Source organism: Gossypium arboreum, chromosome 1 (genome assembly GCF_025698485.1).
Source record: "Gossypium arboreum isolate Shixiya-1 chromosome 1, ASM2569848v2, whole genome shotgun sequence".
Lineage (NCBI taxonomy): Eukaryota > Viridiplantae > Streptophyta > Magnoliopsida > Malvales > Malvaceae > Gossypium > Gossypium arboreum.
In genome coordinates, this window is record NC_069070.1 from 109,603,519 (window position 1) to 109,629,989 (window position 26,471).

At 32.5% G+C, this 26,471-nt stretch overlaps 6 protein-coding genes and 1 long non-coding RNA gene across 8 annotated transcripts; 4 read left to right on the plus strand and 3 right to left on the minus strand.

Annotated features, from left to right (window-relative positions):
• The first annotated feature begins 569 nt into the window (after positions 1–569).
• LOC108480801 (chloroplastic import inner membrane translocase subunit TIM22-2) lies at positions 570–2,350 on the plus strand. The gene is made up of 5 exons (XM_017783905.2): positions 570–977; positions 1,446–1,510; positions 1,597–1,669; positions 1,755–1,808; positions 1,893–2,350. Exons 1-5 carry the CDS (start codon positions 794–796, stop codon positions 2,144–2,146), a joined length of 630 nt encoding a protein of 209 aa, XP_017639394.1. The 5' UTR covers positions 570–793; the 3' UTR covers positions 2,147–2,350.
• Positions 2,351–5,433: 3,083 nt separating this feature from the next.
• On the plus strand, positions 5,434–6,613 carry LOC108480554 (uncharacterized). The gene is made up of 3 exons (XM_017783590.2): positions 5,434–5,684; positions 5,792–5,867; positions 5,963–6,613. Exons 1-3 carry the CDS (start codon positions 5,661–5,663, stop codon positions 6,361–6,363), a joined length of 501 nt encoding a protein of 166 aa, XP_017639079.1. The 5' UTR covers positions 5,434–5,660; the 3' UTR covers positions 6,364–6,613.
• A 16-nt stretch (positions 6,614–6,629) lies between these two features.
• On the minus strand, positions 6,630–8,695 carry LOC108480553 (probable cytokinin riboside 5'-monophosphate phosphoribohydrolase LOGL10). The gene is made up of 4 exons (XM_017783589.2): positions 8,239–8,695; positions 7,644–7,772; positions 7,333–7,517; positions 6,630–7,254 (listed from the first exon to the last, which is right to left on the minus strand). The coding sequence occupies exons 1-4, from the start codon at positions 8,449–8,451 to the stop codon at positions 6,852–6,854; spliced, it is 930 nt and encodes a 309-aa protein (XP_017639078.1). The 5' UTR covers positions 8,452–8,695; the 3' UTR covers positions 6,630–6,851.
• A 65-nt stretch (positions 8,696–8,760) lies between these two features.
• LOC128294202 (uncharacterized) lies at positions 8,761–9,542 on the plus strand. Its single transcript, XR_008284506.1, has 2 exons — positions 8,761–8,911; positions 8,994–9,542. It is a non-coding gene; the product is annotated as an uncharacterized LOC128294202 (long non-coding RNA).
• Positions 9,543–10,206: 664 nt separating this feature from the next.
• Positions 10,207–12,152, plus strand: LOC108480556 (40S ribosomal protein S8-like). Its single transcript, XM_017783592.2, has 5 exons — positions 10,207–10,356; positions 10,464–10,536; positions 10,946–11,282; positions 11,491–11,660; positions 11,834–12,152. Exons 1-5 carry the CDS (start codon positions 10,353–10,355, stop codon positions 11,907–11,909), a joined length of 660 nt encoding a protein of 219 aa, XP_017639081.1. The 5' UTR covers positions 10,207–10,352; the 3' UTR covers positions 11,910–12,152.
• Positions 12,153–16,142: 3,990 nt separating this feature from the next.
• Positions 16,143–19,256, minus strand: LOC108480423 (beta-1,2-xylosyltransferase). Of its 2 annotated transcripts, XM_017783420.2 has the most exons (3): positions 18,461–19,256; positions 17,822–17,971; positions 16,143–17,221 (listed from the first exon to the last, which is right to left on the minus strand). In XM_017783420.2, the coding sequence occupies exons 1-3, from the start codon at positions 19,205–19,207 to the stop codon at positions 16,496–16,498; spliced, it is 1,623 nt and encodes a 540-aa protein (XP_017638909.2). In that variant the 5' UTR covers positions 19,208–19,256; the 3' UTR covers positions 16,143–16,495. The 2 variants fall into 2 exon arrangements, with proteins under 2 accessions (XP_017638909.2, XP_017638910.2); XM_017783421.2 differs by lacking the exon at positions 17,822–17,971 and having other exon boundaries at positions 18,461–19,254.
• A 2,722-nt stretch (positions 19,257–21,978) lies between these two features.
• On the minus strand, positions 21,979–24,000 carry LOC108482292 (pirin-like protein). The gene is made up of 6 exons (XM_017785415.2): positions 23,665–24,000; positions 23,520–23,569; positions 23,368–23,406; positions 23,247–23,275; positions 22,911–23,077; positions 21,979–22,657 (listed from the first exon to the last, which is right to left on the minus strand). Exons 1-6 carry the CDS (start codon positions 23,985–23,987, stop codon positions 22,153–22,155), a joined length of 1,113 nt encoding a protein of 370 aa, XP_017640904.2. The 5' UTR covers positions 23,988–24,000; the 3' UTR covers positions 21,979–22,152.
• Between the last annotated feature and the right edge of the window lie 2,471 nt (positions 24,001–26,471).

The window sequence follows — 26,471 nt, forward strand, 5'->3', positions numbered from 1 at the left end:
AAGATTTTAGTGATACGTTTTCTTTCATTTTAAGGATTGGGGAAGATCTTATAGATAGAAATAAGAATTGAATAAAGATAATAACATTTTAAAAAAAATTACATAATAGACAAAATGCTAATCTTCTAAACTTATGAAATATTTATCCTGGAAATTTTAATTAATTTTTTAAAATTTCATGTCAAATAAGTATTTGACAAGAGTTTTAACTCATACAAATCAATATATTATTTTTTATATAATGTCTACACTACTTATAGTCCTTCTCCAACTTTTAAATAGGAGAATAAATATGTTTTAGTGCAATAAAACTTACACCCTTTTATACTAACAATAATATCGATACTAACCAACTTAAGATTCAATAAACAATATTATTTCGATTATGATATTGAAATTACTTTTATATGATCAAACCTTAGTACTATGGTTAATATCATAAGGCAAATTTTTTTAGTCCAAACATGATAAATGTGATTATAAAATATAAAATTAGTACTAGTAATCTTAAATTTGGTGAACTAAAATACACTACTGATAAATAATTACGGTTAAAATATTAAAAATTTATTTCACTTTTCTTTCTTTCTGTTTTTGTTCTCAATGACGTCGAGTTCTAATTTGATTTATGCCCTAAATTTACTCATTGCCTGTAAAGTTTCATAAATTCAAGGATTCTAGGAGGTAAACGACGTCGTATGCAGATAAGTAAAACTAGGTATCCGGGAATAGCTGCAAGCAGGGATTCAAAGTGAAAAAAAAAAAAAAAATCCTTCATTTTGCAGGAAAAAAAATGGCTGATTTGGATTCTTCAAGCTCTTCCTCTGAAGATATTGAAACAAACTCTGATCCTAATTCGTCAAAAGCTATAATCCCCAATCCTCTCAATTCCAATTCTAATTCACCTGCCGTATGCCTCCTCCAATTCGCAGGAGACTCCACCGCTGGTGCCTTCATGGGCTCCATCTTCGGCTACGGTATTATCTTCTATCTTTCATAAATTTCTCTCTCTCTCTCTCTTTTTTTTGTGGGTTTTTCTTGTGTTAATTTCGGTAAAGAAGAGACTTTTGGAAGTTTTTATTTGAATTTCTTGGTTTTAATTGTTAGTCTGGTGTTACCGGGGTTCTTTGCTATATTATAATATGAGTTGAAACTTGAAAATTAGTAGAACAATTTGCATTATGGAATAATAGCAATAGTTGAATGGATAATGGTATTGATGACTTGGAATTCTTTAAGCTTGAATGTTACCTTTAAGAGATGGGGCTTTTGATATTTGGGAATTAGGATCCCCTGCTCTCTATCAGGTTTTAGGTTGCATGAAGTGTATGTTCAATGCCTTGATTTTTATTCTTTCTATGGCACTTCAAGTTTAGGCCTTAACCTTTTGGGTTTCTTAAGTAACATTCTCTTGTTTCTCATTTGTCTCTCTGCATTTGTTTCAGGTTCGGGATTGATTAAAAAGAAGGGTTTTAAAGGATCCTTTGTGGAGGCTGGATCTTATGCCAAGGTTTTGAGAATTAAGTGATTAACTTGTAGCTTTTCCCCATTTGACTGAACAAATCTCTAACTTCTCTTATATTTTTCCTTCTATAGACATTTGCAGTTTTGTCGGGTGTACACAGTTTGGTCGTTTGCTTCTTGAAGAGGTTGCGGGGAAAAGATGATGGTATACCTTGTGAAAATAAGTGTAAATACTGCCTGTTTTTTGTGCTTGATGTGTTGATATACGGTAATGTTATCTTTCTCTGCAGTTATTAATGCTGGGGTAGCTGGATGTTGCACTGGGCTTGCTCTAAGTTTCCCAGGTATAAGAATCTTAAGGTTCAATTAATTGCTGTAAAATACAGTTCTCACTTTGAGCCTTATTTTAACTTGAAATGATTATGCAGGTGCACCCCAGGCACTTATACAGAGCTGTCTCACATTTGGGGCATTCTCATTTATCGTTGAAGGGCTTAACAAGCAGCAGCCAGCATTGGCACATTCATTTTCTGTGAGAAACAAGAGCGGGCACTATGAGGGGCCTCATCCTATAGCGCTCCCTCTTTCACTCCCTATTCCAGATGAGCTGAAAGGAGCTTTTTCTTCTTTCTGCAAGTCCTTAAGTAAACCAAATGAAGGCAAGTTTTCTACTGGTAACTGATGGGAAGGGGCCATTCATCAGTGTTAATCGTCTGTTATATGTAGATTGTTGATTGTTGCGAGTGTTGGGAGTTACAATGTAAGAATGTAGAATCAAAATTATCTGAGAGCTAGGAAATGGGAAATTGTTTTTTGTCCTATGTTGCATTTCCATTTCTAATGCCTGATTTTGGATCAAAATAAAGAATATTTGATTGAAGATCAATGTCTCTCCAAACTCCTGAAAAACTTGGATGACTTATCTTTTAGGTTCCAGTGAAGGGTTGATCCACTTGCTTAAGTAGATTATAGATCAAGCTTTGTGTTTGTAGCAGGTTCTTTCCTACTTTAAAGAAAATTTTTGATATAATGCATAATTTTATAAGCTTAACGTTGTAAAATAAATGTTGAATAACCCCTATACACACATATATACACGATGAAAAAGTAGTACTTGACAATATATGCATTTGTATATTTTCTTATAATAATTCTATTATCTAATTATACAAAACTATACTGTGGTTCTCTTAGGTCTAAAAATTTTATTCACCGTTTGATGTTTGAGAAACTATACCCAAAAATATTAAGCAATCATTTTTATTGGTCTAAAACCCTTTGGGATCCGTTCACAATTCGCTTAAATTTGAAGTCGAGCTAGTTCGGACATTTAAATGGGAAATAAAATTCTCTGGGCATTGTTTTTGTCCATTCACAAGATTTGAACTTGAGAACTTCCTTCGATTCATCAAATGTTTGTAAGTATTAAACATCGAACTGCTTGCATACCTCGATTCATTAAATAATGTTGTTAAATAAATTTTTTTTGAAATAATGTTGGTAAATATTAGACAGCCATTGAATAGTTGAAGAGACATCCAAGAGAACTAATTGAACTTTCAATTAAACATATGCAATCAAAGGCAGATTCTGATCAAAATGATGTAATATAGGAAAATCCCGAAAATCAAGTTGTGAAGAACTTTCCAAATCCTTCTTCATTTCTAAGTTCTCCATCCATTTTTATTAATATCATCAAATAAAAGGAAAAAGAAACAAACAAAAAACAAAAATTCTTACCTCTCCAAACAATTAAATTTTAGCAAACTTATTTGACATAAAAACTTATCTACCTTTTTCCGTCTTCTATTCTATCAATGGCTGAACAACCAATCGGCATGGTAATCATCATTTACTTCTTTATTGATCCTGTTAAACATATTAATTAACAATGGCTCACAGTTTTGTTGTAGACTTGTATTTTGCAATTGGATACTGATATTCCAGGATGGCACTTGGCAATGACAAAACTTTTCAAGTCTATTCAAGGTTCTTTGTCTCTTTTTTCTTCTTTCTGTATTAATTAATTAAGATTTGATTTTTATTATTTGGGGGTGTTAATTATTTTTATCAGATGTATCGTACTCCATTGATACACAAACAAAGTTTGCATATGTTTCTGGGGAAATTGACAAAGAGCTTCTTCTAAAGTTGCTAGCAAAAGCCAAAACACATGCTTTTACTCATCAAATCAACTATGGGATCAGTCTTCCAAAACACACATCAGAACCCACAATGGTAACTAAACTATAAATTTCTTAATAATTTCACTTTCTTGCTTCACTGAAAGTATATTCCTGCAGACGTGTGTTTTGCTAGTGGATACTGATATTCCTGGTTGGCACAAAGCAATGCGTCTTTTATTCAAGCCAATGCAAGGTGTGTGTTTCATTTAATTTCTTATTTTCCTTTTTATGCTGAATTAATTTTGGGGTATTTGTAATTTTTATTAGGTGTAACATTCACCATCAACGCATTTACAAGGCAGGCTTATATTTCTGGAAAAATAAGCCCTGTGTTACAGTTGAAGTTGCTAGCAAAAGCTGAAGCAAACGGAGCTCGACTTTGCTGGTTATATTATGGATGTGAACATGATCCATGTAAACAATCTGTGGCTAAGGATGAGAACAGCAGCAATCTAGCTCTTGGCTCCAAACCCAAAAATTCTTTTTGCTGTTTGATGTAATATAATCTTTGGTTTGTTCTTTAAGTAGTTAGTGTTGAAGTTTTTCTCCCATTTTTAATGGAGGAAAACATAGTATTTTCTTTTTTATGGTTTTGTTTTGTTCTAAGGCTGCTTACATAGTTTTATGTTTGTAAGCAGCTAAAACAATTATCAGTTATCTAATGTTTTTCAAATGTCCTTTTTCCCCCTTGATCTTATGAATAAATAAATCGTTCAGAAAATTAGTTTAGTTTTCTTTGTGTTAATGATTATTTGCTATGCAAATTAAGTTACTATATGTACATACATATATATATATATGTAAAACAAGTCAGCCCATTAGCAAAATTTTGAATTTCAATTTTTATTCAAAACTTGCATAGCTTAACAGTGATCTTTTCACAATCTTTACAAGGGGAAAAAAAAAGAAAAGAAGAAGACTTTAACAAGGCTGTGGCTATCCGAAAAAAAATTATACTCCTAAAAATTTATTTCGCCCTCTAATTTAAAAAAAAAATAAAAAAGAAAAGATCATTTTTGTTCTCTTCTATTTACTTTGATTAAGTACATATAGACTGCCACGATATCAGGTCAACAAAGTTAAATGGCAAGGTATCCAATTATTTATTGCAATGATTCTGAAATTTTAGATGCCAAAAAGCATAATTGTATTATATCGTGGGATTAAGCAATAACTAGTTTGATTTCTAATATTTTGACCTAAAATCTTTTTATCAAATAATAGAGTAAATTTCTCCAAAAATCCCTCCTTGATATCCTTTGCTACATTTAATTATGCTACTTAATTTTCTTAACATTATTAATCCACATTCTTAAATTTATCAAAAAAAAAAAAAAAACACCCACAAAATCATTTGTATGTTAAATGGTAAGGTATCCAATTACTTATAAAAAAAAACCCACAAAATTACGTGTATGTTAAATGGTAAGGTCTCCAATTACTTGTTGCAATGATTCCAAGATTTTAAATGCTAAAATACATATTTGTATTATGCTGTGGGGTTAAATGTTTGATTTCTAAAATATTGATATAAAATCTTGTTCATCAAATAAAGGAGTAAATTTCTCCAAAATTCCTCCTTGATATCCTTTGCTAAATTTAATTAGGCTACTTAATTTTGTTAACATTATTAATTCACATTCTTAAATTTATTCAAAAACACCCACAAAATCAAGTATATGTTAAATGGCAAGATATCTAATTATTTATTTTAATGATTCTGAGATTTTAGATGCCAAAAACATAATTATATTATATAATGGGATTAAGCAATAACAGGTTTGATTTGATGTAAAATCTTGTTTATCAAATAATGGAGTAAATTTCTCCCAAATCCCTCCTTGATATCTTTTGCTACATTTAATTAGGCTACTTAATTTTCTTAACATTATTAATCCACATTCTTAAATTTATCCATCCTTTTGGCTCATTTCATATATCTTTGTTTTCCATTGCCTGTCAAGAACTCTGTCATTAGCTTTTTTAGCCAAACGAAGAACATTCTCAGTTATGGATTACCCAGCTGAAGACATGGTTTGCTCCAAAACTTTGTGATCCTAATTTCTCTCAATAGATTTGCACATTTCTCTTCAAATACTCACTAATGTTTGTGTTTTGTGGGTTCTGTTTTTTCTGATCAGAACTGTGTTCTAAGAGTCGATACCCGGTTCCTTGGATGGCGTGTGATGCTTGTCAGAGTCTTGGACAGCATTGATGGTTCTTCATTTTCTATTTCTCTGCTACATTGTTAATTTCTTGAGGAACAAGTCCCTTTATCATGCTTACTTTCTGTTCTGGTTTGTTTTCTTTAGGTATCACTTATAAAATAGATGGAGAAAAGGGAATTGTCCAAATAACAGGAAGAATAAACCCTAGACAATTGATGAAGACACTCGCGGAAGTAGGGTTACACGCAGATTTCTCTCGGGTGAGATCCCAATTTGGAGAGACGAATATTCCTTCGAGACATTGTTATGATTACCGGTACTATGGTGGCTATGGATATAATCCCTATGTAAAACCAGAGTATTATTATGGCTATCCTCCTCTTCAGCAAAGAAACTGGCACCCCATATATGAAAACTACCCACATTACTTGCATTATAATCAGAATCAACCTGTCTATGAGCCACAGGCTGAGTACTTCCCGCAGCCGCCACCGCAACCAGACAGCTTTCGTAATGGTGACCCCGAGTGGTGCACCATAATGTGAAAGACATTAGTTATTTGACCTAATGTTCTTTTGTTGGAAACCTTAAGGATTTTAGTAAACAATAACGTGTCCTAGTTTTTTATGCAATGGACATTCATATGTAGCTGTTAGGTTATTTAGACATTTGATCTTTGTCTGTTTTTTTCCCTTTGAATATTTGATGCTTTGTTTATTAGCTTGATAAATATTTTACATCATGATCATATCATGAGATCATCTTGATTGGAAATGGAACCATATATGCATAAAATCAGCCAAACTACCTCTTATTTTTCCATTGATTCTCATATTTCATTGTAGAATTCTGAAAAACCATGGACAGATTCACAAATCAATGTAAGATTAGTTCATACATATCCAAGGAATTCGTATCTTGCTTACTCGTGAAACTCGTTCAAGTTAGTATTCTATTTGCTCCAGATTCTCAAAACTTCAATTTTCCGAATCTCACAGTGAATGACAGCACACAATACCTATATCCATCCGCTTCAAAACATCTTAAGGGACTTGTTTACGTGCGCTTCTTGCTTCTGTTCCATGCATTTGTTCACTGAAAATGGCAGATCATAAAACTCTGCCAAGTACGCTAAAGCATCAGAATTAGTGTTACAGATCTTCCACAAAGACGAAACCTCTCCCTTAGAGACGGTACCCCAATCCTCACAATCATCAAGAAAATCTAAGAGCTTCGCATAGAATGAGTCATAGTTCATTACAATGAAGGGAACCGGAAGCTCTGATCCAATCCTTTCAAGCTGAATCAATGCCAGTATCTCAAACATCTCATCAAGAGTACCAACACCACCTGGGAGAGCAACTACTGCTGTCTTATCAGAGCTCGAACTCCTGACCACAGCATCAACCAACCCATGCTTTCTAGCAGAGAAAAACCTGCATTTATTTCGATGATTGTTCAGATGCATAGATTTAGAATGGTGTCTGTGAGCCTTTAGAAACACTAAATTTCACCTGCAAGTAAGATAAGTTTCTGAGGGCAGGTATGGATGAAATTTCGAGGTCGTCCATTCTCCAGCTTCCTTACCTATCTTAAACCCACCAACCGCCTTTCCTGCTTCCTGAGCACCCTTAATAGCAGCATCCATGAGGCCAGGACCAGCCCCAGTCCATGTGGTACAGTCCAAAAGGTTAGCTATCTGCCATGCAGTAAAAACTAGTCTCATGAAAAGAATCAAAACAAGCCACTAGGGGAAATCAGTCCAAAGTGTACAGACTTTTGCTAAATGCATTTAAAGAGAGAAAAGCTCTATAAATTAACTTGCCTCCCTAGCCAGTTCCAGTGTTTGTGAGTAATGTGGATGGCCAGGTCCCATCCTTGAAGAACCCAAGTACACAACTCCCCTCCCAAGTCTGTGTATGAGTTCATAGCATTGCTCTATCTCTTTCCTAACCTTTCAAACGAGAAAAGAACATAGCAAATAAGCTTCTCACTTTACACAAAACCTATCAAAATAATATCCCCAAATTATATTGTACCAGCACAAGGAGATGGCATCCATAAACTAAATTGAAATTACACATCCATGAAAAAATGGCAGCAATTCAACTTTGTATCTCCAAGACAATTCCCATTACTTTGGTGCATTGCACACTCAAATTATCAGCAGAGCATGTTCAAAAAAGCCAAAAATATAACCAACATAGGTATTTGCTCAGAGATTTTACTTTAATAACATAAAATCAAGTCTAATTCTATAAAGCAACACTTAGGATCAAAATCCATGGCTATCCAATATAATCAGCATTCTCCAGGCTATAACATGAGTCATAAATCAAGACAAAAATTAAGTTTTTAGTAAGAATAAAAGTGAATCCCAAAGGAGATTGAAAAGTTTGAGAGGTGAAGATTAGGATTACCTCATCGGGGCTTGTTCTTTCTTCAGAGTCCACAAATTCACTCTTGCAAAGTGAAACTCTTCCAAATTTTTTATAAGCCCTGAAATTTTTAGCCAAGTTGAAGCCAACAACAAACCTCTCTTTCAAAGTGAAAGACTGAAACCTGACATTCCAGTGATGAGAATCTCTCACAGAAACATAAGAACCCAATGAACCCAACAGCGCAAACCCCATCAAAATACCCTCCAAATGTATCCAAGACTAGGTTTTTGCATACACTGATGGATTCAAGGAAGTGGGTTATGAGTTATAACAATAGAAAAGGGAATGGAAGGAATCAAATTGTTATCTTAAAATTTGCAAGTTGTAAGGGGGCTTTGGAGAGAGAAGGAATAATTTATCCCAAATTGCTTCGGTTGTTGCTTCCATTGTTGAGCAAAGTTGGGAGCTTTAGTTGTTTTGTTTCCAATCCGATAGAAACAAAATGTTTATACAACTAAGGTTAAATTACACGCAAGTCACTCTAAAATACGATTTATCCTATTTTAGTCACTTTTATTTTATTTTTAATTTAATTAGCTCATTTGAAAGACCGACACGTGAAATTTTTTTGTTAGACTCTTCCAAACTCTTAACAATCCTTCCCTCTTCTTCTATCTCTATCTGATGTGTTTGTGAGGCAGTCCGCTATGAGGTAAACAAACACCCACTATTTTTGGGTTTCATTCCTTCATTAATTTTATTAAATCTCCATTTTCTTTGTGGATATGTTACAGGTTTTACTTTCAATGCGCCTTCTCGGGATCAGATCTGAAGTATTACTTCTATCTGGTAAGCGAATTGTTGCTTTTGAACATGGCTTTCATCACTACATTGATTGCAGGTGATTATGGGCTTGGTGACATCTGGATGCGCGGCGGTGTGGTATATCGGCAGATATGGAGAAGAATCAGTGTAACCATGTGGGGGAGTTTTGCAATCAAATGATGATATCCATGGTATTATCTTACTTGGCCTTCTTTTTCCTACTTTGCTCTTTCTGTTATGTCTGGCAACAAAGTCATGTACCAGTATGAACCATGGAAGGAAGGCAAGTCACAAGTGGCTGGTTGGTTGCGTCCTTCAAGATTAGAGATTACAGTGTTTCTAGGGATATTATATATTTCAGATTAGGTGTTGATGGCTGGAGTTGGATTGAGGTCCCATTTTTTAAATATTGTTCAAGTTTAGGCTCGTTTTTGGATAATTCAACCCTTTAAAAATTCATTTTACTATTCAAAAATTAATAACATATTAAAAATATATTTTTTATTATTTAAATTAAATTCGGGTTTGATTGAGCCGAGCAGAATATCCAACCTTTTCAACAATTTTAATTGATTCTTATAATTGATGGAACAAATTTTAAACAATATGCTAAGTCCGTTGGATCTCTTAACTACCTGGTTAATAGTTTTAGAGTGAATTTGGATTGGAGGTGTATTTAGTTGTAATTAGCATAAAAATAACAGTGACAGTGAGATCAAATACTATAGCATAAAACAAAAAATAAACTAAATATATAACATTGCAGTGCATCCTACTATCCATCCAATCTCATTCTTAATTTACATAAGTTTAAAGTTTGTATAAATATAAATTGAGAAAGAAAAATAGAAGAATAGAGAAGGATTGTTGGAGTTTGGAAAATCAATAAAAAATCATCATGTTGTAATTATTTAATAGATTAATATGTTACATCAATAATTTGTTAATGAGTAATATATAATTTAATGGGATTAATTAATTTAAATAATTATTTTATTTATAAAGTAACGACATTTATTTTGCCCAAATTTCAAATATAACATCCAATAATGGTTGGGCTTTCTAAGGGATAAAATCATGAACGCAAACATTTAATTGGGCCAAGAAAGCATTAATCTAATTTACCCATGATTACTTTTTACCCTAACAAAAACCCAACCCAAATTAGGACATTATGGTAATTAAACAAAAACTAGGGTTTTTGTGTATATGCGGGCTCTAACTTCCGCCTATCACTGCTTCTGAATCCTAGCCTTTTTTTCTTCACAGATTTGCTCCAACCCCCGCCCTCTGTTCCCCCTGCGAAAAGGCTTGAGCTTTCAGCCAAAATGGGTATTTCTCAAATTCATACGATTTTTCTTCATTAATATCTTCTAAATAATGTAGTTTTCTGCTTGATTTTCTTGCTTACTGGTGTTCAATTTAAAATTTTCTGATAGGTATTTCTCGTGATTCGGTGCACAAGAGGCGTGCCACTGGTGGCAAAAAGAAGGCTTGGAGGAAGAAGAGAAAGTAATCTGCAAACCCTTCTTTTTCCTGTTTCTTATTTATCCTTTGATGACCTTTTCTTTATCATTTTTTGATCTGGTTGGTTGCTTAGAAAGTTGATTTAGGATTATTGAAAAAAAAAATCAATTTTTGTTCTTGAAATTTACTTGAACTGATATTCCATTTTAGGCCTTTCGTTTTAGATTTAGCTTCATTTTATTGTCAGATGAGGATTTTGGAGCAATTTTATTGAGCTTTATCGGGGTTTATTTTCTTTGATTAAATTATTTAAGTTGCTCACCATTTCATTACCGTAAACTATGCTATTGGAGGCTAGAGTTGTAATCCACTTCATCTATTATACTATGGGGTTGTTTGACTTGGTTTTCAATCTTAGTTTATCCTACCTTATTGATGGTTTAATTTTTATAAGGTATGAGCTTGGAAGGCAACCAGCAAACACAAAGTTGTCAAGCAACAAGACAGTCAGGAGGATTAGGGTTCGTGGTGGAAATGTGAAGTGGCGCGCTCTGAGGCTCGACACTGGAAACTACTCCTGGGGAAGTGAGGCTGTGACTCGTAAAACCAGAATATTGGATGTGGTCTACAATGCATCTAACAATGAGCTTGTTCGTACTCAAACTTTGGTGAAGAGTGCTATTGTTCAAGTTGATGCTGCTCCATTCAAGCAATGGTATCTCCAGCACTATGGTGTCGACCTTGGTCGCAAGAAGAAAACACCTGCAGCAGCTACCAAGAAAGAAGGAGAGGTAGGAGGAATTTTTTTAAATATTCTTTTTCAACTGGATGTTATTGCTTCAATAATAGATTAGTATCTTTGTTGTTGAGTTAATTGTTTTTGGAAGTGTTAGTTATTTTGCTGTGTCTTTGTTTAATATCGGTGTCAGTTACAAAGTTCACTTGACTATAATCTGAGGGCATCGGATCTTACAATTTTTGGCTTCATATTGTATATAGGAAGGTGAAACTGTTGCTGAGGAGGCAAAGAAGAGCAACCATGTCTTAAGGAAGTTGGAAAAGCGTCAGCAGAACCGCAAGCTTGACCCACATATTGAGGATCAATTCAGTAGTGGTCGTTTACTGGCTTGTATCTCTTCACGGCCTGGTCAGTGCGGCCGTGCTGACGGGTATGTAACCTCATGACTTTTACCATTGTAATGCACAATTGCTTCGTTAAAGGAATCATTTATAGACAGCTGATAAATTCCTTTCACTAATCTTTTGGAGGATAATTAGGACAGGACAAGTGACAATAACACTATTATACCACTTATTCTAACGTGTGAAATGGGTTTTACAGGTATATCTTGGAAGGCAAAGAACTAGAGTTCTACATGAAGAAGATCCAGAGAAGGAAGGGAAAGGGAGCTGCCTAAAGTTTTGTTACTTGAGATATCATATTTCAGACCAAATGTCCCTTTTTTAACCTTTCTTTCATCATTTTCAGTAGATTTTGAGATTGTGATGGTGGTTACACATTTAGTATGAATTTTCAAGTAGTGAAGTTGTGTCGTAATTCAACAGTATTATCATATACCTTGAGCTGCATTTTTTTTTTTTTTTTGTACTTGGAATTTAGTTGAGATTTAACTTAATATAAATGGCAGCCTGTTTTGGGATTTTGTATTATCATATAGGATGAATTTAGTTGATGGTTAAAGCTTGATTAGCTCTTAACTCGACATAATTCAAACAAGGAACTCAAAAGTTGCAGACATGGAGTGGATAAATATTTACATATAATCATGATGGTACGAAATTGATGAAGAAATGGATAAGCTGCATTTCGGCAAAAGTACCTAAATCGCCTTATTATACCTTGCATTGCATTTAGTCTATCTATTGAAAAATTGAGCAAATTAGCTTTTGAATGTTAAATGAGGGAGCAAACAGTTTTTTTTTTTTGTTAAATTTGTACAGTTGAATATTTGATTTGGTGTTTATATACAATATGATAACAAATTTAATATTTAATTTTATATATTTATTCAATTTGGCCCATTAGAAAAGATTAAAAAGTTGGGAAAATTAAACATATATGTCAGTTTAAAAAATTATTTAGGGTTTTAGATTTTTTTTTTAATTTAGTGAAATAAGCCTTTTTGGCAAGATGCGGATGTCATGGCAAAAGCGTGCTTATAGGGCGTGACTTTTACCATGTGGCACCCAACACGATTTATTTAAATCAAAAACAAAAAATGCAAAAAATGTATATATGTTAACCATTGGATCGCCCTTGATTTTCTAACCATTGCAACCAATAGGTATTGAAAAAAATTCCCCAACAATTAAAATTTTTTCCTATATATACCCTCTATACTTTCAATTTTTTTTCATTTAGTCTTTATTCATCTATTCTCTCAACTCACTCTCAATTCTTTTACTTTTAATTTTCTATCCTAATCTCTCAATTTTCTAACATAATCGTTTGTAATTTCTTAGGTTTTATTCAATTTTCATCATCTTAAAAATTTTAAAAATGTCAATACCTTTAATTTGTTTAGATCACAAACACATTTTCAATGTCTAATTACAAATGGTAAGAAAATATTATTATGTTTTTATTTTAATTAATATCATTATTAAGTTGTTAATATATAAATTTATTTTTATGTTTATATTAATCAGATGGACATTGAATTATCAAAACATATATACACAATTTAACTATTAGAGTAACGCATGTTATTGAATAATATTTGGAAGATATGGGGTTCTTAAATGTGTCATGTTATGCTTAGCGAGGCTAAATTGGAGCCTGCACTTATCAATGCTTTGTTGGAAAGATGGAAACCCGAGACATACATATTTCATCTTTCGTGCTATAAGTGTACAATTACACTCGAGGATGAGACATTACAACTCAGTCTATCGTTGATGTGTCCATCGTTTTAGGGTAGTGCGTACCGCTGATTAGGGCACCATTTGCCACCAACTATTAGTATTGTGTCAGACAAGTTTAGTAGTCAACGAATAGATATGAAACGGTTAGAAGATAATTTCTCACATCTCAAAAACTCTTCTAATGCGGTTGAAAGACAACAATTCATTCGAGCATTCATACTGAGGTTGATCGAGAGTCTTCTAATGCCAAATAAATTTCAAAATCTGGTACATTTAAGGTGGCTCCATGTTATACAGCTTCATTGTAGCAACATCTTTGGAGGAAAACTCCATTCCAACTTGTAAATTGTCAAAATTTGTAGAACTCACATGACTCAGTCTTCTATGAGGAAGTTCTAAAAATCCTAACCCATTTTTAGCATCAATGTTGACAATATGTAGGGTGGAGGTTCATACGTCGTAAAATCTGATTGGGTTCCTCCAGATTTGTCTGAACCATCACTATCAGAATCACTCTCTTCTGGTTTAGTAGCTATGGTCTCTGATTTAGAAAATAATGCAATTTTTGAAGCAGCCTGGACTCCTAGATTGGATCATTATCTATTTCAACATCCTCTTCGTTATCAACCCAGTTGTAGTTTCATGTCCAAGATTGGATGTCCCTTTGCTGGTACAAGTTGTAGGGAGAACATCATCCGTTCTCATCAACCCTGGGTTAAAACCAACATTACTTACGAATTGTCCACCTAAATAACTTGATGGCATACTCGCATAAGTGCTTCCAGCATAGATCATCAATGTTCCGAAGATGAAGTCAAAAGCACTCATAGAACATCGTGTAGAGGTCTCTATGTTTAGGTTACCACCTAACCTTGACTATACGCCAAACTTGAAATCGATGGTTGAAATCGAGAAATGTCTTCCCATCGATGATCTTGCCATTCCCTAATACGAGCTTTGTAACAACGCTGTGAAACCACCACACAACTGTGTGGTTGGACTTTCTACTTCCTGTTCCCGAAACAAATTAACTGGAACTGTTGTCAAACTTGGATCACCTTCCTCTAAATCGAAAAATTGGGCATATAACTCTAATATATCATTTCCAATTGAGCAATGCAAATCAAGCATTAACTTGACATCCATGTTGCCTTTGAGCTCAAATCTATTATATTAATGAGGGTTCATTGATGTTAGATATTTATTTTTCAAGATCTAAATTCTCTTTCGGCTTGAAGTCAAGACTTTTCTTCTAATTCTTGACAGAAGCTCGTTTAATTTGATGCTTTGTTTGAAAGCCAATTCTGTAGGTTGGGCTGATACAAAAATAATCTCAATTTTAATGTCACAAATTTGACCATTGTAATAAATAATGGCTCTAATTCGTCTACTCATCTTTACCAAAAAAAACTTGTTTCACATGTTCAATATAAAATTAAAACAAAACCATTATACATAAAAATAAATACTCGTTAACCAAATTCAAACAACGACACCAAAGTTACTTACTTGAATTAATTTACTTTGTTGAGTCGATTTTTGAACTTCAGATTTTGAACATTAACAATCTTCTCCTTAACATTCAAATCTTCTGCTCAAAATTTAACTACAAAATCCTCCTCATATCAATCTTCATTTTATAAGAAACTCTATCACCAAATATGAAATAGATTTGAAAATGTTAGAAAATATCAGACATGACAAGTCAAAAAAACACTTCTAACAAGAAACATTTTTTGTCTGAAAAGTTTTTAAGATAGCATTCCATCTGCCATGGAAAAGATGGAATGTAAATTTTATCCCAAGATTCTTGGGTTTTCAGAAAACTTTATCCCAAGATTCTCGACTTTTCAGAATTCAATCTAGTTGTTAATCTTTTTTAAGCTCGCTTTCATCCTCTCTCTTTTCATGTCACCCAAGTTTCCTCCTCCTCCTACCATGTCATCTGAAAACGCTTCCTACAAAAAATATTTTTGTCACTTGTCCAAAAATCAACCTATTTACTGAAATTTCAAACAAAACAACAAAAAACCTTAAATACTTTTTTTTAAGTGGCATATTAGCCTAATTTTGCCCCAAAAGATCTTAATAACAAATTTTAAAAATTCAATTAAACTCTTTTAAATTTTAAAATTATTAAAAAACCATACAAATTATAAACGCAATTTATAAGAAAAATTACAAAATTTTATATAAAATTTTATTAAAAATAACAATACCGACCCAATAATAATTTTTATAAATCTTGTTTATAATTTTATGATTTTTAAAAACTTTTAAATTTTAAAAGGCTTAATTTAATTTTTTTTAAAATTTTTATTAAGATCTTTTGACTCTTTAGTTTTATTAGTTTCAAATTTTTTTAATTTGCTTCTAATAAAATAATAGAATAAATATGTATAGGTTGAGGATTAAACTCGTTATCGTATCTTATATATAAACATCAAATTTTGATGGAGAAGCTGTTTTATTTATTTATCTAAGGTACAAGGATTAATTTATCTATTTTTTTAATAAATAAATTAAAGTCTAATACAAAGAGATTTTGTGATACTTTTAGGGGAGGCTTCTCAAGTATCCTCTTTTTGGATCTTTTTGTGACATATCTCGAGTGTCGAGTTTAATTCAATTGACGAGTTGAACATCTAGAGACGTATTCGCAACACCCATATACGATTCCCAGCAACATAATATGCTACGTATAAGATCTTAGCTAAGAAATTCAGAATTTCATCCTGAATTCATTGCAAGATACATCAGGAGTGTTATAATACAATAATCTTAAATATCCCATTTCATTCACAGATTAAGATGATAGAAAACAAATAATGTGTCCAGGAATTGTCTCAAACTAAATGAATCGAAAATTGAACCTGTAATCTTACATTTCAAAGATGACCTATCAGACCCAAAAATTTTCCATCTACCAACAAATGAACAATGCCGAAATCAATCACCAACCGGAATGGTTTCACCGTCTCCTTTCTGCTGTTCCTATAGAACATTCCTTTCAGTTAACTTGGCTATGAAAACAGTCTGTTGAAAGGAAAACAATCTCTTCTAAGTTTCTTCCCTAAGTGCCGGATTGGAAATAAAATCTGGAAAAAATAATAATTTCTTAGCACCCGAGACTCCTCATTATCTTGTTAAGCCGATCGATGACAACTCCTGGATTGGCATACGATCCGTCAAGGTTAATGGCATGATATTCCAATCCTTTCCATTGGGCGATCAATTGAAAGTGAGGCCGTCTGAAAAAGCTGCTAATAATTTCGAGAATCACGGTGTTTGGTGTTGCAGACACTATATGTGTTAGACCAGCACCGTGAGCACCGATAATAACCGAAGCATCCTGAATGGCTCTGACCTGTTCCTTCATGGACATGTGCGCAAATAACCCGTTGACAAGGTTTACTTTGCATTCCTGATGATCAGATGCCCATTTCTGTAGTGAATCAAACACTTCTTGTTCATTGCTTAGTCTTGATTCAACTTTACCTCGATGGCGTGGATGGGCTAAATAATCTTCTCGACGGACAAAGAGGATGTTATAATGATCCGAGACTGCCTTATCAGAATGATGTCTGTTTACAGGAAATCCAAAAGCGTCTCTGATCATTTCTCCAAACTCAGATAACCGAGCAGTTTTTTTGTCATCGGGGCTTTGCCATAGATCATGTGCAGAAGCACCTTGACAATCTATGTCTTCGCTAAGCCCTTTAAACAATGCAGTCTCGTATCCTAATGGTGATAAAACAGCATGGCGGAAACAGACCGGACCACTAAAGTTTTTCGCATATCTAAGGCTTGAAAACAATGCTTTCCATGTTTCTTCTAATTGTGTCTACAAATATTCAGCCAAGAAAAGGAAAAAAAAAAAAAAAAAGATCAGCCATTGTAGGATAATAAAGCCTTTAATAGACACAAATAGTTAAACTAAACAGATGTTCAAAATATCCATAAAATGTGACTTCTTGTTGCAAGCATAATGAAAACGACGATCGCAGATGTCATGCTACACCCTCGGGGGACAACTTAAAAGGAAAAGCTCTACACAAGGAGTATCAAAGCAGGGCAGTGGCTATCATGTAATAGAAACTCTACAATCATAGCAAACAGAAAATTCCTCGTAGTCGAGTGTTGAGAAACTAAACAGTGAGTATAGGTTACAGTTTATGTATATGAATTGTATTCGTATCTTGGGATTCATCCTTTTATTGGGAATTCAGGTGGACTATGACTATCTCACCTCCTGTAAGATAGGTTACTATACATGGTTCATTATTCACTAACCGAACATTCCTCCCTATTCCTATCTATAACCACTCCTCCATTCCATTCAGACAAGAAAGGATAATATGACATTAAAAGAAGCCGATAACATGGTATCGAAAGAATGATAGTATTCTAAGTTGAAGAAATATGACATTAATAGAAACCGAACCTCACAATGACCATCCACAAAGACCAAATGCGGCCGGTTCGGCAAGCCGGTAACCCTAGAAGACACATAAGCGCTGTACCAATCCGTCACGGTGTGGAAAAGGTTTGCATACTCGAATCTTGTTATTAGAAGTATAGGCTCCTCTACCCACTGAAATCAAAGCTTCCCAAATCAGAATCCAAAGAGAAACAAAACCAAGAACCAGCAATCGGATTAGTAGCTAATGAACAAATCAACTACTCTGCAAACCGAACTAGTATCTACTTACAAATTAAATCAAAGTTCTACTTCCTAACCAACTTATTTCAAACCAAAGTTGCAAAATTCAGTTCATGTATTTGCCGGTAAACTCGCAACCAGTGGCATTGAAATGCTGCCAATTAATCTAAAAATCCCCAGACATTAGAACAAAGGAAAACATATAATAGTTAAAACTACTAAAACCAGACAAGACAAGCTAATTTTCCCCTTGGAACAGGCACAAACAGAATAGCCTAAACATGTGTTTTGACATACAGACTTGCATTAAGTCATATTCCATATGTGCACCAAACATTAGTTTACTTTGAGAGCCTCCATTAACAGCCAGAAATATTAATTTCATCAAGATCGAAGAACAGAAATCAAAGGGAATCTAACCTCTTGACAAGTGAAATCAGTTTCACCCACAACAACAATTGACCTCACCAATTCCCTCATAGTATGTTTCATAACATTCCCAACAGGCAAGAACTCGTTCAAAAACTCCTCCCCGACAAGCTTCTTGGTCTTTGACCTGGATCCTCTTTCTTCAGCTTCGACCTCAAAAGCTCCATCTTCAAACTCAGGCATCTCTTCATCTTCAGTTCTACCAATAACATCCTCCAGCTTTTCACCTCCTCTCGACATCTTAATCTTACCGGGATCCATCCTTATCTTCCCACCTTCACAAATCGAACTCCTTAAAGTCCCCGAGTAATGGCACCTGAACCAGCTTGACCCGGATCTCACGGCGGCTTTTGCCGGCAAAACATCGGCTGACTTTGTGAACCCATTCCCAAAATAAGCTTCACATGACTTCGAAGGTACGTTTGAGGTCAAAGACCAAGGGAGATAGGATGGGATGATCGGCCAGGGCTTTGAGAGATGAGGCCCACGGTGTGGGATAATAGCGGGGAAACCCTCAGCGGTGGTGTCCCGGCGGTTGTCGTTGTGGTGGTGGCTGGAGGAGAAGTAAAGGTAAAGTGTGATGGAATTTAAAGCAAAGAGAGCTAAGAGGATCTTGAAAAGAGTTGCGTGTTTCTTGTTCATGTCTGAGAAATTAAGGGATTGAGTTTCGATGACTTTCGTTTGACAACAAAACAGATTTCTTTGCTTTGCAAGAGTTTTGTGTTTTTTATCTGACATGTTTCGGTAGTTTCTTCTGTTATTATTGTCAATGTTTAATGTGAAAACCAAAATTTTAAACAAAAAATTTAAGATGGGTAATTTTATTTATATTTGGATCATTTTCCCCACAAGATACACTTGTTTTCTTCTTTTAACTTTTATCTTTATTTATTTAGTTATTTATTATATTCAAATTTTATTCAATAATGATCTAAATTATCTATTAATTTAAGTAAAAAAAATTAAATAATTGTAGTCCCAATACTCTATAAATACGTAAAGTAATATAATCAAATAACCACAAGAATACACTAAAGTTGTCTCTAAAACTGCTCTTTATATATGGCACAAAATAAATAGACCTCTTCAAGTGACCAATCAACAATATTTTAATAGGATTTAAATTTCTATTTAAAAGTTGAAATTATCTTATTAATTATCCTCAAATAAAAGTCTTCATAAATCTGTCTTCTTTTAAATAAATATGATACTTGTTTTTAAAAATAACATTTTAATAATAAGATTTTCATGTTTATCTAATTATGTCAAAAATTTAATTAGAAATCTTAATACTTAATAGACCAATACTTTTAATTTTGTTAAATATACCATATTCAAATAAATCCAACTTTTCTTAATCAAAACCTGTAGAAAGCGGAAAACAAAAATCCAAATAAGGGTACATGGTCCTCAACACAAAGAAAGAAAAAGTTGTGTTTATTCTTCTTAAAGTTGTACTTATTGAGTTGTCGAAATATTTAAAACTAAAAATAAAGGAAATGAGAAATAGCCTTGAATTAACTATAGTTTGGCCTAAGTCTGGCTTGTGCCTATGGTTTATAAACTATAAACTAAGCTTTTAAAGATAATTAGCAATTTTAATGAACAGCAGTTTGAACCTAACTGCTATATTTAATTTCTAAGTATTTTTGAATAGCTGGGCAGCAATTGTTGCAGGGGCTGTTTTTTATCTGTTATTAGTTATCACATTATAAACGTTTTCATTTTATTTTGTTTTTAAACTAAAAGCAGAATATATATATATTTATATATATATATATAGTTAATGTGAAATTTGAATGTGTTAAAGAAAAAGTCACTAATTTTTTATATTATGGACCTAGCTCCTGATAATCAAAGCTGCCCTTGTTTGACTGCCGACTATTAATTCTAATTTATAAGGAAACAAGGTTGTTTTATTTTATTTTTTTAAAGGTAAATTTATTCGATGAATGAAATTATATAATTAAGAGAAAAAAAATATTAAATACTCGTTACAGATGGTGAAGATGATGAAGGACAATCTTTATCAATATAACAAAAACTTTTAGTTTCAATATCAATAAAACATTATGACGCGTTAGCAATTGGCTTAGTAACAACTCAAGCATGACATATCTGGAGTGATTGTAAGCACTTAATACGATAAGAAAATCAGCCCCGGATGGTCCAAAGCGACGAGCAAAAATCGACAAAAGAATTAAGCATTTACCAAACTAGAGAGGATGATAACAAAATCATCTCTAAAATTAATTGTAAAATTAAGATTATATGTATAAACAAGACTAAAAAACGTGCTATAAGAGCAAACAAAAACTTCTAAAATTAAAGACTTATTAAACAATGGAAAAATAAACAAAAAAATATAAAACTTAAGACAACACGGGTCCAAATCGACATGTGAAATCATTTATTATTCTAAAATACTTGAAAAAAAATAAATTAAGACGTTGATGAAGAGCCACCCGCTTTCCAAGAAAAACTACTGGTGGTCGATGGAGTTTTAGTGAACAACAAGTACCGTCATCTATCCATCACAACTTGTGAAAGACAACAAATATACCCACAAAATAGATTTACAAATTGAAAAGAGAGAAGATGTGTAGTGAATGAGAAGAAGAAAGAAATAAAGGGTTGATGGGAGAAGAAAAAGGCGGGCAATAACCAGCCCGGAGACTAGTACCGTTGCTAAGCAAAACAAAATATAAGAAACAAATGGCTTGGAGAAAAAGAAAGGTTTGTTTTATTTTAAAATTTTAGAAGAAAATATTAGGCTGAATAAATGAGATTAAATAAAAAAATTATATTCATTTAAAATATAAATCACATTTAGGTTTCAAAATTCAAGACTGAAATCTAATTGGCTCGTTCTCTATTTATGTAACATAAAAAATTTAAGGGAGAGATTTTTACACACTTTCGTAACTATTGATATTATTAGTATTTTAATGATCCAACCGTTGGATATATTAATATTGTATTTGTCATTCATGTAATACTTTGAATTGATCTACATGAAAGTTTTAAATTTACATTAAATTTGACATGCATGATCTATATGAATAGGCCATAAAATATAACAGTTGAATGATTAAAATATTAATAATTAAATAATTACGGAGTGTATAAAATTACTTCAGTTTTTATCTCATGTAAGTAAATCATCCCAAAATAAAATATATAATATAATAATGCTAACATTTAAAATAAGATATTATTGTCTATATCTAAAATTGTAATAAAAGGAAAAGAAACATATATTAAATTATTAAATCTTAATTTTAAAATAAAAATAAAAGAAATATGGGTTAACTTTAAGAAACTTGATTTAAAATAGAAGTAAAGTTAAGCAAGATAAAGTTGAAGGATAAAGAAGGTTGATATAGGCGAATTGGAATCATTAACACCTCGACTAACAGCTAAGGCTTCTGGATTTTTTATTTCGCAAAGGAAATGGCAGTGTATGATAAGAGATGTTGGAAAATGGCAAGGCCACACTGGATGTAGGATGATAAAATAAGTGCTTCAAATTGAGTAAATTATTGAAACTTCCTTGACTAAGCATAATCTATAATGTACATATTTAGATAATTAAGATATCAATAATTCTTTTTTGTTTAATTCCCCCATACTCTTTGCCAAAATGAACCAATTGGTTCTTGGGACAAAATAAAAAACAAGAATCAGAAATCCAGGGTAAGACCAGATTCAGATCTCCAGTGCCTTGCTTTCTCGAACCCGTTCGTGTAATTCTCGAAATCGTCGATCGTCCGGTCGATCTCTTCTTGAGTGTTCATCACAAAAGGTCCAAATTGCACCAAAGGTTCACACAATGGTTCACCTCCTACTAAAATAAACCTCAGCAATTTAGAGGACTTGTTCCATGTCTCTAACCCATCTCCGGATCCTAATAGCAGCAGATGGTGCGCGTTCACCGGGGACGATTTCAACCGGCCAAAGATACCCTCACCTTCCAAGACATAAACAAAGGCGTTCCACGATTCCGGTATCGGCTGTTGAAGGTGAGCTCCCGGTTCGAGAGTGAAGTCCAAGTACATTGTTGGGGTTCTGGTATAAACTGCTGACTTAGTTCCTAAAGCCTCACCAGCTATAACTCTAACTTTGATCCCATCTTTTGTAGCTTCTGCAATGTCCTTACTTGATATTTCTTGATACCTTGGCTCAATCCTATAAAATAAATAAATAAATGAACATAAAGATTAAACCAGAGGACTTTTTGACAGCATGTGTAAAGGTAGTGGAACAAGCATTAAGCCATTTTTCATGATTAAAGATTCTTTTCTTCTTTTTTTTTTCAAAAATGGGGCTCAAACATTTCAAAAAGCCTGACCATATCCACCATTAGCAAAGCTATGATGCTGAATTCAATACCTCTTTGACATCAAAGCCCTAAGTTGAATGAATCAAACTTGAAACTTACATCTTATATTTGGACGAGAGATTGATCCATAACTGTAGACCCTTTTGGGTTCCTTGTGCTGCAGGCATCTCTGAGTGCACAATGCCTCTCCCAGCAGTCATCCATTGTAGATCACCAGCTCCAATGGTCCCTCTATGCCCATCAAAGTCTTCATGCTTAACTGCCCCCTAATATATATATATCAACCATTTGTAATGCCTCTTTAAGGTAAGTTTTTATACAAGTTGTAAACCTTATTAAATATGTCTAATCTATCCAAACTTGACATATACAAACAAATAAAGAAATCGCTTTATACCCAAGTTCTTGATTAAAAAGAAAATATAAATTCTGTACCTGTAACATGTAGGTCACTGTCTCAAATCCTGTTAACAGAAAAACAGAGGATATAAGGATAAAAAACAGAGTCCATATTCTTGAGAGAAAAAAAATTCAAATAGAAGGAGAAGAATCAAACCTCTGTGTGGATGATCAGGAAATCCAGCAGGTGCTGTTACTGCAATATTCAAAACCAAAACCTTTTAATATGTACCTATACAAATACATACACACACACATATATATATAGCAGAGGAAATTACACTTCTATGAAAAAACAGAGAGACTAACCTGAGAATTCATCCAAAACAAGGAAAGGATCAAAGTATCTCAACTCAAACCTGCAAAAAAACAAAAGATACCTTTTAATCTAAACATCTCAAATTCATCAAATTTTCATTCATTTTAATGGAAAAAAATTTCCTTCATTGCTTACCGGCCTATGCTTCTTCTCACTACTGCACCAACTCCTTCAGGTTGGGGCCTAGCCAAAAACTTCCTCACCACCAATCTTGGCTCATTCAAACCAACACATGAACCCTCTTTCTCAGGCATTTTCCTTTCTTTTTTGTTGTCTGTTTGTTTCCAGCTAAGAGTTTTGAAAGCTTGTTTTGGCTTAGTTACAAGTTTGTGAAGGAAAAGGTGAAGAATTCGAATGAATATATAAAGGGAAACTTTGATAGTGAAATCAAGATTGTTAATAGTAAAATATTTTGGAAGGTCAAAGGGGAAGTGTTGGAGGCCAAATAAGACCCACATGGGCCATGGAACTTTCCTTGAGCTTAAGGGGAACTGGGGTTTTTTTTTTTTTTTTGAATGAAAAACGTCAGCACAGCGTGGCCATGAAGTGGGATGATGCCATTTTGATCACATCCATTAGATGATTGACACGTGTCGAATAAGGGTCCATTTGATGGTATGACTTGGACCAATGATTATCGTAAATGGACTCTAAAGGGTCCACTATCTATGAATAATAAGGAGGTAGGGGAGAGGGAATAGATTTTGGTGGACAATTTGAAAGTTTTAAAGCATGAATATGATGATTGGTCCACAAATATGATAGGAGGATATTCCTTTCCATATTCATTTGTTATTTTATATTTTAAAATTTTAAAATTAAATGAAATGAAATAAACATTACATTTTGTCTATTACCGCCCAAGTCAACATGTGGTGGTATTTTAGGGGAGTGGCTGTTCTTTGCCTTATTCCCCTGCGGAAAAGGGAATAAGTTGGACCCAATTTTTATCTTTTTCAAATTTCAAAACCCTTAAACGAGTTGAATCATTTATTAGGTTGATATTTTTCGGTACAATGAATTGCTTTTCTTTTTCCTTCCAAAACAAGCTTTGGTATGTGAATTGGATTATAGGTTTTATGATCATATTTCTCATCAATCCAGAAGAGAATAAGGTGTTTTTTTTTTTTTTTTTTTAAATACTCTACATAAATAAGACTCTGTCATGCTAGGAATTTATTGCATTATATAAAATAATAATAAAAAATCAGACCTTTGGAAAGATGTATGCCCATTATAAATTCCCCTTTTCTTTATTCATTTTTGATCTTTTAGTCTGATAATGTTGTTGCCAACCATGAAGATGTACCCAGCTTGCAAACATAAATTTCTTTTGCTCTGTATCAAACTAAAAATTGCACCAATAGGGTGGAATTATGGCAAATGTTTTCTTCAAATATATTTTAATTTTTAAAAAATTAAATAAATGAAAAGTTTGTCATTATTATAAATTCTATGTGTGAATTTTTCACTAGAATAGTTGTAGGTTTATTTTACTATAAAAACAATCTTATCGCATCTTTGCATATAATGAAAGACAACCAATTTGGATTCCTACAATAAAAGCATTTATGTTTTAATATAAACCGATAAATTTAACTACTAACGTTTACTGATTTGTTAAAATAGTTTTAATTGTATTTTGAGTTTTTTTGGTCATTGATCTTTGTTCTTTTTTCAATCTACTTTTTCTAACAGATTTAATGAAAGCATCATTAAAAAATTAATGAGGATGATGTGAAATTTCAAATGTGAAATACTTTTAATGAGATGTAATTTATTACTTAAATAACCCAATAAGATAATTATATGTAGAAAATAATAAAATAAATAATACATTAAATTTAAAAATAAATTTTAATTTAAATAAAATAAACATAATTATTTAAAAAATTAACTTAGTAGAAAATCTTCTCAATAGACAAACATATGAAAAATTGAAACCTTTTGAAAGAAAAGAAAATTTGAAACATTGAATTTATTCATTAAATCATTAGAAAAAGTAAATTGAAAAAAAAACAAAATTGATGGCAAAAAAACTAAAAAATACAATTAAGGTCATTTTGACAAAACATGTAAATGTTAATGGCCAAATTTATAATTAAGCTTAAACAAAATTACAATACCAATAAATAAGTGTTGAGTTTTTGAAAATAATATTATTGAACAAGACAATCACGATTTTTAAATACATATAGTAAAATGAAAATTAAAAAAAACACACAAATACCTTATTATTAAATAAACTTAAAATTGTTGTATCAACTTGAATAATTTTTGTTATAGAATTTGGAAGGTTGGGTAGCCAAAATATCTAGCTAATCACATCAATATTCAACATGGAAGTCCATCAAAGATTCAAATGAGGCAACTTGGAATAATGTTTTTTTGTTCACTCTTTTTGGACCCAAGAAAAAGGAAATTCTAAAGCAAAGAATATGTTTTATGTAAATTTTGATTCCTTATTACTAAAATTGATGATCGAAATTAAGTCCCACACAGCATAAAAATATTTAGATTCTAATTTGTGGTATATATATTGTGAAAATTTTCTCCCACGCGTCCATACCACAAATCACTTTATGTCTCTGTTTTATGTGAAATTGAATCATAATACAATGAAATATATCTGTTAATTTTAATTACGTGGTTGTTATAAAATAAAATAATTCTTTTAGAATTCAATATTTATAGTACATAAAAATTATAAAATAATGTTTTAAAATTAAAACTCTTTAAAATTAAAATTTTAAAACATCATTTTAAATAATTTTAATTAGCACCAAATCATCTTTTATTTACAATACATCTTTAAGTGAGATTATACTATAGCTTAAATATTTATGGAGCAAATAACATATTTTTTGAATTTTTGGAAAATTTTATATTTTTCATATTATTTTCATTTTATTTTAAATAGTTATTTATTGAGAATACAAAAA

Coding starts and splice junctions, on each gene's coding strand:
- LOC108480801 (XM_017783905.2), top strand. CDS start 794: ATGGCTGATTTGGATTCTTCAAGCTCTTCCTCTGAAGATATTGAAACA. Junction 1,670..1,754: donor GTTGCGGGGAAAAGATGATG/GTATACCTTGTG, acceptor CTTTCTCTGCAG/TTATTAATGCTGGGGTAGCT. Junction 1,809..1,892: donor GCTTGCTCTAAGTTTCCCAG/GTATAAGAATCT, acceptor ATGATTATGCAG/GTGCACCCCAGGCACTTATA.
- LOC108480554 (XM_017783590.2), top strand. CDS start 5,661: ATGGATTACCCAGCTGAAGACATG. Junction 5,685..5,791: donor ATTACCCAGCTGAAGACATG/GTTTGCTCCAAA, acceptor TTTTCTGATCAG/AACTGTGTTCTAAGAGTCGA. Junction 5,868..5,962: donor AGTCTTGGACAGCATTGATG/GTTCTTCATTTT, acceptor TGTTTTCTTTAG/GTATCACTTATAAAATAGAT.
- LOC108480553 (XM_017783589.2), bottom strand. CDS start 8,451: ATGGGGTTTGCGCTGTTGGGTTCATTGGGTTCTTATGTTTCTGTGAGA. Junction 7,518..7,643: donor CACTGGAACTGGCTAGGGAG/GCAAGTTAATTT, acceptor ACTGCATGGCAG/ATAGCTAACCTTTTGGACTG. Junction 7,255..7,332: donor GAAACTTATCTTACTTGCAG/GTGAAATTTAGT, acceptor AAATAAATGCAG/GTTTTTCTCTGCTAGAAAGC.
- LOC108480556 (XM_017783592.2), top strand. Junction 11,283..11,490: donor CTACCAAGAAAGAAGGAGAG/GTAGGAGGAATT, acceptor TATTGTATATAG/GAAGGTGAAACTGTTGCTGA. Junction 11,661..11,833: donor CAGTGCGGCCGTGCTGACGG/GTATGTAACCTC, acceptor TGGGTTTTACAG/GTATATCTTGGAAGGCAAAG.
- LOC108480423 (XM_017783420.2), bottom strand. CDS start 19,207: ATGTCAGATAAAAAACACAAAACTCTTGCAAAGCAAAGAAATCTGTTT. Junction 17,972..18,460: donor CTGATTTCACTTGTCAAGAG/GTTAGATTCCCT, acceptor CTTTGATTTCAG/TGGGTAGAGGAGCCTATACT. Junction 17,222..17,821: donor TTGTGGATGGTCATTGTGAG/GTTCGGTTTCTA, acceptor GAATATTTGTAG/ACACAATTAGAAGAAACATG.
- LOC108482292 (XM_017785415.2), bottom strand. CDS start 23,987: ATGTGGGTCTTATTTGGCCTCCAACACTTCCCCTTTGACCTTCCAAAA. Junction 23,276..23,367: donor TCCTGATCATCCACACAGAG/GTTTGATTCTTC, acceptor TTCTGTTAACAG/GATTTGAGACAGTGACCTAC. Junction 22,658..22,910: donor CTCTCGTCCAAATATAAGAT/GTAAGTTTCAAG, acceptor TTTATTTTATAG/GATTGAGCCAAGGTATCAAG.